This window comes from Dendropsophus ebraccatus, chromosome 10, assembly GCF_027789765.1.
Source record: "Dendropsophus ebraccatus isolate aDenEbr1 chromosome 10, aDenEbr1.pat, whole genome shotgun sequence".
Lineage (NCBI taxonomy): Eukaryota > Metazoa > Chordata > Amphibia > Anura > Hylidae > Dendropsophus > Dendropsophus ebraccatus.
The window spans coordinates 105,792,590-105,805,552 of NC_091463.1; the positions used below are offsets into that span (position 1 = coordinate 105,792,590).

The window sequence follows — 12,963 nt, forward strand, 5'->3', positions numbered from 1 at the left end:
GAGAAGACTGTATGAGAACGTTGGGTGAAAAGACTATATGAGAACGTTGTGTGACAAGACTCTGTGAGATTGTTGGGTGAGAAGACTGTATGGCCGTGTTCCCATATGGTGTTCTCGCCTCGGGCTATCATACAATGATCGTGGCGTGTGGTGGGCGGTCCTGGTGGGTCGGTTCCGCGGCTCCCCATCTTTGGAGGATATTTGTGTAATAATCAATTGTCCACACCTGAGATGAATATTTTTGTTGTCTTTTTGTTTTTTTAGCACCCGTACAATAAAACTGTACCATTTACAATAAAAAGAAAAAAAATCTCAGTTCCAAAGAAGTAAAGTGTCACGTGTTAGATGGGGCGACACACAGCCGGCGGCCCCCCACAACACGGGGATGGGGGTCGGAGGACATGTCAATCACACAACGCTTTGCTAGTTTTTTCTTTCACTCCAAACTGCATTTTTTTTCTTTTAAAATTCTCATTTACTATAAAAAGTAAGAAGCATTGGATGAAGCGGGAAGAGGAGCCCTGAGGACACACGTCATTTCTCCTCCCCGCTCTCTAGTGGTGTGAGTGGAGCCTAGGCCCCACCCACTGCGAGGCTATCCATCGTCTCCAGCCTCCTATGTTCCATCTTATCAGTAGGCGCGCACAATGCATGGGGCGAGTAGGCGGCCATATTCCTGCAGGTCGGGCGGCCCGTGCCCGGCCACTCCCATGATCCTCCTTGTCGTCAAAACCAGTTTTAAAGTATTTATTTTATAAACTGATCTAGAAAAAAAATCTGGAAACTTCTCCTTGGCTGTAAGTCTGTCCTGATGGCGGATCCATGATTGTCTATCCTCGTGTGCGGCGGTGGCGGCGAGCCCGGGGCGGTCAGTCCGTCCTCTACAGATACACCAGTGCATTACTCATGTGACACCAAATCATGGTATAGAGTCCGAACCAAACAAAGATGGCGGGTGGGTGAAGGATCCTTCAGTGATGATGGTCAGGAGGAGTCCCCATGGTCCCCCGTTCTGTGCGTATAATCTCTTCCCTGCTCTAGAAGCATAGACCAGATGAGCAATGGCAGGTAGACTGGAAAGGGCAGAGCAGCCAGAAGCTGCGCTCAGCGGTGCGGGCGCTGCCGGAGCCGTCTTTCCTCCCTCTGTGTTATTGCCTCGGACGCAGCTGAGGGGTCTCGCTCGTGGGCAGGGGGTGGTTGTCAGCTGTTGACGCTCTGGAACTCCACAGAACCGCCCAACAGCCGGATGAGTTCAGGCTCGTACTTCACCAGCTCCACCATTTCTCCACAGTCCTGAGGCCAGAGGTCCGTCCCCTCAGCCGGCGTCATGATCTGGCTGCTGAAGACCTGGCGGGTGAACTCCTTCTTCTGCATGCTGGCAATCTCAAAGTTTGGGTATCGAGCTTGGAATATCCGTGAGGAAAGCTTCAGCCTCTTCAGGACATCGGACACCAGGAACCAGTTATTGGGTCTGTGGGGTAAAGAGATAGAGAGAGGGTAAAAGGTCAGGGTGCGACAGGTGAGGTCAGGGTGCGGGGGAGGTGAGGTGTGGGCGCGGGGGAGGTGAGGTGTGGGCGCGGCAGAGGTGAAGTCAGGGCGCAGCGGAGGTGAGGTCAGGGCGCAGCGGAGGTGAAGTCAGGGCGCAGCGGAGGTGAGGTCAGGGCGCAGCGGAGGTGAGGTCAGGGTGCAGGGGAGGTGAAGTCAGGGCGCAGCGGAGGTGAGGTCAGGGCGCAGCGGAGGTGAGGTTAGGGCGCGGCAGAGGTGAGGTCAGGGCGTAGTGGAGGTGAGGTTAGGGCGTGGCAGAGGTGAGGTCAGGGTGCAGGGGAGGTGAAGTCGGCGCAGGGGAGGTGAAGTCGGCGCGGGGGAGGTGAGGTCAAGGCGCGGGGGAGGTGAGGTCAGGGTGTGGTGGAGGCGAGGTCAGGAACCGGCAGAGGTGAGGTCAGGGCGCGGCAGAGGTGAGGTCAGGGCGCGGCAGAGGTGAGGTCAGGGCGCGGCAGAGGTGAGGTCAGGGCGCGGCAGAGGTGAGGTCAGGGCGCGGCAGAGGTGAGGTCAGGGCGCGGTGGAGGTCCAGCCTGGACCCTCATGCTGGAGGGGAGACGCCTGGACCCCCATGCTGGAGGGGAGACCCCTGGACCCCCATGCTGGAGGGGAGACCCCTGGACCCCCATGCTGGAGGGGGAAGACCCCCATGCTGGAGGGGAGACCCCTGGACCCCCATGCTGGAGGGGAGACCCCTGGACCCCCATGCTGGAGGGGAGACCCCTGGCCCCCCATGCTGGAGAAAGACCCCTGGACCCCCATGCTGGAGGGGAGACCCCTGGACCCCCATGCTGGAGGGGGAAGACCCCCATGCTGGAGGGGAGACCCCTGGACCCTCATGCTGGAGGGGAGACCCCTGGACCCCCATGCTGGAGGGGAAACCCCTGGACCCCCATGCTGGAGGGGAGACCCCTGGACCCTCATGCTGGAGGGGAGACCCCTGGACCCCCATGCTGGAGGGGAAACCCCTGGACCCCCATGCTGGAGGGGAGACCCCTGGACCCCCATGCTGGAGGGGAGACCCCTGGACCCCCATGCTGGAGGGGGAAGACCCCCATGCTGGAGGGGAGACCCCTGGACCCCCATGCTGGAGGGGAGACCCCTGGACCCCCATGCTGGAGGGGAGACCCCTGGACCCCCATGCTGGAGGGGAGACCCCTGGACCCCCATGCTGGAGGGGAGACCCCTGGACCCCCATGCTGGAGATAGACCCCTGGACCCCCATGCTGGAGGGGAGACCCCTGGACCCCCATGCTGGAGGGGGAAGACCCCCATGCTGGAGGGGAGACCCCTGGACCCTCATGCTGGAGGGGAGACCCCTGGACCCCCATGCTGGAGGGGGAAGACTCCCATGCTGGAGGGGGAAGACCCCCATGCTGGAGGGGAGACCCCTGGACCCCCATGCTGGAGGGGAGACCCCTGGACCCCCATGCTGGAGGGGAGACCCCTGGACCCCCATGCTGGAGGGGAAACCCCTGGACCCCCATGCTGGAGGGGAAACCCCTGGACCCCCATGCTGGAGGGGGAAGACCCCTGGACCCCCATGCTGGAGGGGGAAGACCCCTGGACCCCCATGCTGGAGGGGGAAGACCCCTGGACCCCCATGCTGGAGGGGGAAGACCCCTGGACCCCCATGCTGGAGGGGAGACCCCTGGACCCCCATGCTGGAGGGGGAAGACCCCTGGACCCCCATGCTGGAGGGGGAAGACCCCTGGACCCCCATGCTGGAGGGGGAAGACCCCTGGACCCCCATGCTGGAGGGGGGAGACCCCTGGACCCCCATGCTGGAGGGGGGAGACCCCTGGACCCCCATGCTGGAGGGGGGAGACCCCTGGACCCCCATGCTGGAGGGGGGAGACCCCTGGACCCCCATGCTGGAGGGGGGAGACCCCTGGACCCCCATGCTGGAGGGGAGACCCCTGGACCCCCATGCTGGAGGGGAGACCCCTGGACCCCCATGCTGGAGGGGAGACCCCTGGACCCCCATGCTGGAGGGGAAACCCCTGGTTTGCTGTAACGATGTTCCAGCTTCCCCCCACCAGGAATAAATCTGCAGCCAGGTCCCTATGACAACACTTCCGCCTGTGCGGCGCTCACCCGCTGGTCAGGGTCACGTGCAGGTTGTAGCAGGAAATCAGAGGCTTCTCTGAAAACTCAAAGAGGAAGTCATCTTCCTGCGTCTTCTTCCCCTCCTCCTCCTCCTCCTCCTCACAGGTCTCAGCAGCGTCCAGGAGGAGGGCATGGCCCAGCTCGTCCTTAGGATCTGAGGAGACACAAGGAGTCCGGTCAGAGGGGCCGGCAGTGGTCTCCTCCCCCAATCCCACAGCTGTCAGGACATGCTGGGACCAGTAGTGCAACAAATGCTGGAGGAACGCAGAGGGTCCGACACCAAGAACCAGACCCGTCACCCGGCAACCTCACCAGATCCGTCACCCGGCAGCCTCACCAGATCCGTCACCCGGCAGCCTCACCAGATCCATCACCCGGCAGCCTCACCACATGTGTCACCCGGCAGCCTCACCAGATCAGTCACCCGGCAGCCTCACCAGACACATCACTCGGCAGCCTCACCAGATCTGTCACCCGGCAGCCTCACCAGATCAGTCACCCGGCAGCCTCACCAGACACATCACTCGGCAGCCTCACCAGATCTGTCACCCGGCAGCCTCACCACATGTGTCACCCGGCAGCCTCACCACACGTGTCACCCGGCAGCCTCACCACACGTGTCACCCGGCAGCCTCACCACACGTGTCACCCGGCAGCCTCACCACACGTGTCACCCGGCAGCCTCACCAGATCCGTCACCCGGCAGCCTCACCACACGTGTGACCCGGCAGCCTCACCACAAGTGTCACCCGGCAGCCTCACCACTCGTGTCACCCGGCAGCCTCACCACTCGTGTCACCCGGCAGCCTCACCACACGTGTCACCCGGCAGCCTCACCACACGTGTCACCCGGCAGCCTCACCACACGTGTCACCCGGCAGCCTCACCACAAGTGTCACCCGGCAGCCTCACCAGATCCGTCACCCGGCAGCCTCACCACTCGTGTCACCCGGCAGCCTCACCACACGTGTCACCCGGCAGCCTCACCACACGTGTCACCCGGCAGCCTCACCACACGTGTCACCCGGCAGCCTCACCACACGTGTCACCCGGCAGCCTCACCAGATCCGTCACCCGGCAGCCTCACCACTCGTGTCACCCGGCAGCCTCACCACACGTGTCACCCGGCAGCCTCACCACACGTGTCACCCGGCAGCCTCACCACACGTGTCACCCGGCAGCCTCACCACTCGTGTCACCCGGCAGCCTCACCACACGTGTCACCCGGCAGCCTCACCACACGTGTCACCCGGCAGCCTCACCACTCGTGTCACCCGGCAGCCTCACCACTCGTGTCACCCGGCAGCCTCACCACACGTGTCACCCGGCAGCCTCACCACACGTGTCACCCGGCAGCCTCACCACAAGTGTCACCCGGCAGCCTCACCACATGTGTCACCCGGCAGCCTCACCACACGTGTCTCACTTACCTAGCACGGAGCTGCTGTAGAAGTCCCAGGATGCCCGGGGGTCCCCGTCACAGCGCCCCCGCAGGTCCGAAAGATAATCTGGCAGAGCAGAGGGGAGCTGAGTGTGAGATATAAAGTGTCCCCGGCGGCCTTCGCTCTCTACACGAGGGGGGGGGGGGGCACACACACTCAGGACTATGGCTCCTTACATGCAGGGGCACACTCAGGACCATCACCCATTCATTGCGGGGGGGGGGGGGTTCCTTGGTCCACACTCAGGATCATCGCTCACTAATAAGTGCGCGGGGCACACTCAGGACTATCGTTCCTTACATGCGGGGGGGCATACTCAGGACCATCACTCACTACATGCGGGAGGCACACTCAGGACCATCACTCACTACATGCGGGGGGGCACACTCAGGACCATCACTCACTACATGCGGGGGGGCACACTCAGGACCATCGCTCCCTACATGCGGGGGGCACACTCAGGACCATCACTCACTACATGCGGGGGGCACACTCAGGACCATCACTCACTACATGCGGGGGGCACACTCAGGACCATCACTCACTACATGCGGGGGGCACACTCAGGATCATCACTCACTACATGCGGGGGGCACACTCAGGACCATCACTCACTACATGCGGGGGGCACACTCAGGACCATCACTCACTACATGCGGGGGGGGCACACTCAGGATCATCGCTCACTAATAAGTGCGCGGGGCACACTCAGGACTATCGTTCCTTACATGCGGGGGGGCATACTCAGGACCATCACTCACTACATGCGGGGGGCACACTCAGGACCATCACTCACTACATGCGGGGGGGCACACTCAGGACCATCACTCACTACATGCGGGGGGGCACACTCAGGACCATCGCTCCCTACATGCGGGGGGCACACTCAGGACCATCACTCACTACATGCGGGGGGCACACTCAGGACCATCACTCACTACATGCGGGGGGCACACTCAGGACCATCACTCACTACATGCGGGGGGCACACTCAGGATAATCACTCACTACATGCGGGGGGCACACTCAGGACCATCACTCACTACATGCGGGGGGGCACACTCAGGACCATCACTCACTACATGCGGGGGGGCACACTCAGGACCATCACTCACTACATGCGGGGGGGCACACTCAGGACCATCACTCACTACATGCGGGGGGGCACACTCAGGACCATCACTCACTACATGCGGGGGGGCACACTCAGGACCATCACTCACTACATGCGGGGGGGCACACTCAGGACCATCACTCACTACATGCGGGGGGGCACACTCAGGACCATCACTCCCTACATGCAGGGGGGCACACTCAGGACCATCGCTCCCTACATGCGGGGGGCACACTCAGGACCATCGCTCCCTACATGCGGGGAGCACACTCAGGACCATCACTCACTACATGCGGGGGGGCACACTCAGGACCATCGCTCCCTACATGCGGGAGGCACACTCAGGACCATCACTCACTACATGCGGGGGGCACACTCAGAACTATCGATCCCTACATGCGCTGGGGGGGGGGGGGCACACCTGCACCCTTACCGCTCAGGAAGGTCCTCATAGCCTCGCTGCTGGCCAGCTTCATGGGTGTCTGTCCTGAGTAGGTGGCCAGGGTGGGGTCCGCACCATAGGACAGCAGGAGCCACACTGTTTCCAGGTTGTCGTTGACCACGGCGTCGTGGATGGGCCTGGCACAAACAATAACACCTGTAAGCACCAAAAACCTCGCAGCCCCGGCATGGTCCAATGCATCGCTGTCTCACTGCGCGTCTGTAGTCATGGAAACTCAAATTTCATCATCCATTTTTTTCAGCTTTACCTTAATCAGGGCTTTGTGGAAGTGTCACACAGAAGCCGTAGCCATCGTCCGGGCGGCCTCATCAGGGTCACTGTGGGGATCAGTACCTTTCCCGGATTGTTTCAGAGGGCGGCCTCATCAGGGTCACTGTGGGGATCAGTACCTTTCCCGGATTGTTTCAGAGGGCGGCCTCATCAGGGTCACTGTGGGGATCAGTACATTTCCCGGATTGTTTCAGAGGGCGGCCTCATCAGGGTCACTGTGGGGATCAGTACCTTTCCTGGATTGTTTCAGAGGGCGGCCTCATCAGGGTCACTGTGGGGATCAGTACCTTTCCCGGATTGTTTCAGAGGGCGGCCTCATCAGGGTCACTGTGGGGATCAGTACATTTCCCGGATTGTTTCAGAGGGCAGCCTCATCAGGGTCACTGTGGGGATCAGTACCTTTCCTGGATTGTTTCAGAGGGCGGCCTCATCAGGGTCACTGTGGGGATCAGTACCTTTCCCGGATTGTTTCAGAGGGCGGCCTCATCAGGGTCACTGTGGGGATCAGTACCTTTCCCGGATTGTTTCAGAGGGCGGCCTCATCAGGGTCACTGTGGGGATCAGTACCTTTCCCGGATTGTTTCAGAGGGCGGCCTCATCAGTGTCACTGTGGGGATCAGTACCTTTCCCAGATTGTTTCAGAGGGCGGCCTCATCAGGGTCACTGTGGGGATCAGTACCTTTCCCGGATTGTTTCAGAGGGCGGCCTCATCAGGGTCACTGTGGGGATCAGTACCTTTCCCGGATTGTTTCAGAGGGCGGCCTCATCAGGGTCACTGTGGGGATCAGTACCTTTCCCGGTTTGTTTCAGAGGGCGGCCTCATCAGGGTCACTGTGGGGATCAGTACCTTTCCCGGATTGTTTCAGAGGGCGGCCTCATCAGGGTCACTGTGGGGATCAGTACCTTTCCCGGATTGTTTCAGAGGGCGGCCTCATCAGGGTCACTGTGGGGATCAGTACCTTTCCCGGATTGTTTCAGAGGGCGGCCTCATCAGGGTCACTGTGGGGATCAGTACCTTTCCCGGATTGTTTCAGAGGGCAGCCTCATCAGGGTCACTGTGGGGATCAGTACCTTTCCCGGATTGTTTCAGAGGGCGGCCTCATCAGGGTCACTGTGGGGATCAGTACCTTTCCCGGATTGTTTCAGAGGGCGGCCTCATCAGGGTCACTGTGGGGATCAGTACCTTTCCCGGATTGTTTCAGAGGGCGGCCTCATCAGGGTCACTGTGGGAATCAGTACCTTTCCCGGATTGTTTCAGAGGGCGGCCTCATCAGGGTCACTGTGGGGATCAGTACCTTTCCCGGATTGTTTCAGAGGGCAGCCTCATCACGGTCACTGTGGGGATCAGTACATTTCCCGGATTGTTTCAGAGGGCGGCCTCATCAGGGTCACTGTGAGGATCAGTACCTTTCCCGGATTGTTTCAGAGGGCGGCCTCATCAGGGTCACTGTGGGGATCAGTACCTTTCCCGGATTGTTTCAGAGGGCGGCCTCATCAGGGTCACTGTGGGGATCAGTACCTTTCCCGGATTGTTTCAGAGGGCGCCTCATCAGGGTCACTGTGGGGATCAGTACCTTTCCCGGATTGTTTCAGAGGGCGGCCTCATCAGGGTCACTGTGGGGATCAGTACCTTTCCCGGATTGTTTCAGAGGGCGGCCTCATCAGGGTCACTGTGGGGATCAGTACCTTTCCCGGATTGTTTTAGAGGGCGGCCTCATCAGGGTCACTGTGGGGATCAGTACCTTTCCCGGATTGTTTCAGAGGGCAGCCTCATCAGGGTCACTGTGGGGATCAGTACCTTTCCCGGATTGTTTCAGAGGGCGGCCTCATCAGGGTCACTGTGGGGATCAGTACCTTTCCCGGATTGTTTCAGAGGGCAGCCTCATCAGGGTCACTGTGGGGATCAGTACCTTTCCCGGATTGTTTCAGAGGGCAGCCTCATCAGGGTCACTGTGGGGATCAGTACCTTTCCCGGATTGTTTCAGAGGGCGGCCTCATCAGGGTCACTGTGGGGATCAGTACCTTTCCCGGATTGTTTCAGAGGGCGCCTCATCAGGGTCACTGTGGGGATCAGTACCTTTCCCGGATTGTTTCAGAGGGCGGCCTCATCAGGGTCACTGTGGGGATCAGTACCTTTCCCGGATTGTTTCAGAGGGCGCCTCATCAGGGTCACTGTGGGGATCAGTACCTTTCCCGGATTGTTTCAGAGGGCGGCCTCATCAGGGTCACTGTGGGGATCAGTACCTTTCCCGGATTGTCGGATTGTTTCAGAGGGCGGCCTCATCAGGGTCACTGTGGGGATCAGTACCTTTCCCGGATTGTTTCAGAGGGCGGCCTCATCAGGGTCACTGTGGGGATCAGTACCTTTCCCGGATTGTTTCAGAGGGTGGCCTCATCACGGTCACTGTGGGGATCAGTACCTTTCCCGGGTTGTTTCAGAGGGCGGCCTCATCAGGGTCACTGTGGGGATCAGTACCTTTCCCGGATTGTTTCAGAGTGTAGACTTTTTAATTCTTTTGCGCTCATTACCCAACCATGCTGCAATTTTTATTCCTGTTTTGATTAGGTGAGAGCCCCCAACCTGCGGCCTGGGGGTAATCCAGATGGGAGTTGTAGTTAAGCACCTAAGGGGATGATTACAGGGGGGGGGGGGTGCTCACCTGGTGCCGTCCTGGGCGCTGCAGTTCACGTTGGCTCCGTTCTTCAGGAGGATCTGCAGGATGGACGTCCACCCGCGGGCGCAGGCTTCGTGCAGGGCCGTGTATCCAGCATTGTCCCTGTGGTTGATGTCGCCCTGGTCTCGCTGTAGACAATACAACACCACGTCCTGGGGGCAGAAAACATCTGTAAGAGACACTCCCTCACTGCCATGGGGGCAAGGGGGTCACCACTGAATGTCAACTACAAGGGTACTCAGAATCAAATAACAAAAACAGCGCCACCCCTATCCTCAGGTGGTGTGTGGTATTACTACTTGCCACTGAATAGAAAAGAAAAAAGTGGAGCACAAATCAAATCCAAAAAATGCACAAAAATATCCAAGAATGAGAACGAGGTAAAAATGACAGGTGGTGAGGGGGGGTGGGGGGCTGGGGGGTGAAACAGGACGGAAGACGCCACTAAGAATCCACCGATACACAACAGCCCCAGCATGGTAAGGGGAGTACGGGCAGCAGCACCGGGATGGTAAGGGGAGTACGGGCAGCAGCACCGGGATGGTAAGGGGAGTACGGGCAGCAGCACCGGGATGGTAAGGGGAGTACGGGCAGCAGCACCGGGATGGTAAGGGGAGTACGGGCAGCAGCACCGGGATGGTAAGGGGAGTACGGGCAGCAGCACCGGGATGGTAAGGGGAGTACGGGCAGCAGCACCGGGATGGTAAGGGGAGTACGGGCAGCAGCACCGGGATGGTAAGGGGAGTACGGGCAGCAGCACCGGGATGGTAAGGGGAGTACGGGCAGCAGCACCGGGATGGTAAGGGGAGTACGGGCAGCAGCACCGGGATGGTAAGGGGAGTACGGGCAGCAGCAGGGAGGACACAGCACCGGGATGGTAAGGGGAGTATGGGCAGCAGCAGGGATGACACAGCACCGGGATGGTAAGGGGAGTACGGGCAGTAGCAGGGATGACACAGCACCGGGATGGTAAGGGGAGTACGGGCAGTAGCAGGGATGACACAGCACCGGGATGGTAAGGGGAGTACGGGCAGTAGCAGGGATGACACAGCACCGGGATGCTCAGCACAGTACGGGCAGTAGCAGGGATGACACAGCACCGGGATGCTCAGCACAGTACGGGCAGCAGCAGGGAGGACACAGCACCGGGATGGTAAGGGGAGTACGGGCAGTAGCAGGGATGACACAGCACCGGGATGCTCAGTACAGTACGGGCAGTAGCAGGGATGACACAGCACCGGGATGGTAAGGGGAGTACGGGCAGTAGCAGGGATGACACAGCACCGGGATGCTCAGCACAGTACGGGCAGTAGCAGGGATGACACAGCACCGGGATGGTAAGGGGAGTACGGGCAGTAGCAGGAAAGACACAGCACCAGGATGGTAAGGGGAGTACGGGCAGTAGCAGGAATGGCACAGTACCAGGATGGTAAGGGGAGTACGGGCAGTAGCAGAAAAGACACAGCACCAGGATGGTAAGGGGAGTACGGGCAGCAGCAGGGAGGACACAGCACCGGGATGCTCAGCACAGTACGGGCAGTAGCAGGGATGACACAGCACCGGGATGGTAAGGGGAGTACGGGCAGTAGCAGGGATGACACAGCACCGGGATGCTCAGTACAGTACGGGCAGTAGCAGGGATGACACAGCACCGGGATGGTAAGGGGAGTACGGGCAGTAGCAGGGATGACACAGCACCAGGATGGTAAGGGGAGTACGGGCAGTAGCAGGAAAAACACAGCACCAGGATGGTAAGGGGAGTACGGGCAGCAGCAGGGAGGACACAGCACCGGGATGGTAAGGGGAGTACGGGCAGCAGCAGGGAGGACACAGCACCGGGATGCTCAGTACAGTACGGGCAGTAGCAGGGATGGCACAGCACCGGGATGGTAAGGGGAGTACGGGCAGTAGCAGGGATGACACAGCATCGGGATGGTAAGGGGAGTACGGGCAGTAGCAGGGATGACACAGCACCGGGATGCTCAGTACAGTACGGGCAGTAGCAGGGATGACACAGCACCAGGATGCTCAGTACAGTACGGGCAGTAGCAAAGATGACACAGCATCGGGATGGTAAGGGGAGTACGGGCAGTAGCAGGGATGACACAGCACCGGGATGCTCAGTACAGTACGGGCAGTAGCAGGGATGACACAGCACGGGGATGGTAAGGGGAGTACGGGCAGTAGCAGGGATGACACAGCACCGGGATGCTCAGTACAGTACGGGCAGTAGCAGGGATGACACAGCACGGGGATGGTAAGGGGAGTACGGGCAGTAGCAGGGATGACACAGCATCGGGATGGTAAGGGGAGTACGGGCAGTAGCAGGGATGACACAGCACCGGGATGCACAGTACAGTACGGGCAGTAGCAGGGATGACACAGCACCGGGATGGTAAGGGGAGTACGGGCAGTAGCAGGGATGACACAGCATCGGGATGGTAAGGGGAGTACGGGCAGTAGCAGGGATGACACAGCACCGGGATGCTCAGTACAGTACGGGCAGTAGCAGGGATGACACAGCACGGGGATGGTAAGGGGAGTACGGGCAGTAGCAGGGATGACACAGCACCGGGATGCTCAGTACAGTACGGGCAGTAGCAGGGATGACACAGCACGGGGATGGTAAGGGGAGTACGGGCAGTAGCAGGGATGACACAGCACCGGGATGCTCAGCACAGTACGGGCAGTAGCAGGGATGACACAGCACCGGGATGCTCAGCACAGTACGGGCAGTAGCAGGGATGACACAGCACCGGGATGCTCAGCACAGTACGGGCAGTAGCAGGGATGACACAGCACCGGGATGCTCAGCACAGTACGGGCAGTAGCAGGGATGACACAGCACCGGGATGCTCAGCACAGTACGGGCAGTAGCAGGGATGACACAGCACCGGGATGCTCAGCACAGTACGGGCAGTAGCAGGGATGACACAGCACCGGGGCGCTCAGCACAGTACGGGCAGTAGCAGGGATGACACAGCACCGGGATGCTCAGCACAGTACGGGCAGTAGCAGGGATGACACAGCACCGGGATGCTCAGCACAGTACGGGCAGTAGCAGGGATGACACAGCACCGAGATGGTAAGGGGAGTACGGGCAGTAGCAGGGATGACACAGCACCGGGATGGTAAGGGGAGTACGGGCAGTAGCAGGGATGACACAGCACGGGGATGGTAAGGGGAGTACGGGCAGTAGCAGGGATGACACAGCACCGGGATGCTCAGTACAGTACGGGCAGTAGCAGGGATGACACAGCACGGGGATGGTAAGGGGAGTACGGGCAGTAGCAGGGATGACACAGCACCGGGATGCTCAGCACAGTACGGGCAGTAGCAGGGATGACACAG

The 12,963-nt window shown here is 60.2% G+C and overlaps 1 protein-coding gene across 2 annotated transcripts in view; it reads right to left on the reverse strand.

Moving 5' to 3' along the window:
* Positions 1–232: 232 nt before the first annotated feature.
* The window catches only part of BCORL1 (BCL6 corepressor like 1), a 105,323-nt gene continuing 92,592 nt past the window's right edge, over positions 233–12,963 (reverse strand). For both annotated transcript variants that reach the window (XM_069985769.1, XM_069985768.1), the window contains 5 exons: positions 9,598–9,764; positions 6,638–6,783; positions 5,079–5,156; positions 3,637–3,802; positions 233–1,471 (listed from right to left, as the gene is read on the reverse strand). In XM_069985769.1, the coding sequence (XP_069841870.1) occupies positions 1,201–1,471; positions 3,637–3,802; positions 5,079–5,156; positions 6,638–6,783; positions 9,598–9,764 (828 nt within the window). In that variant the 3' untranslated portion in view covers positions 233–1,200. The remainder of the gene's footprint in view (positions 1,472–3,636; positions 3,803–5,078; positions 5,157–6,637; positions 6,784–9,597; positions 9,765–12,963) is intronic.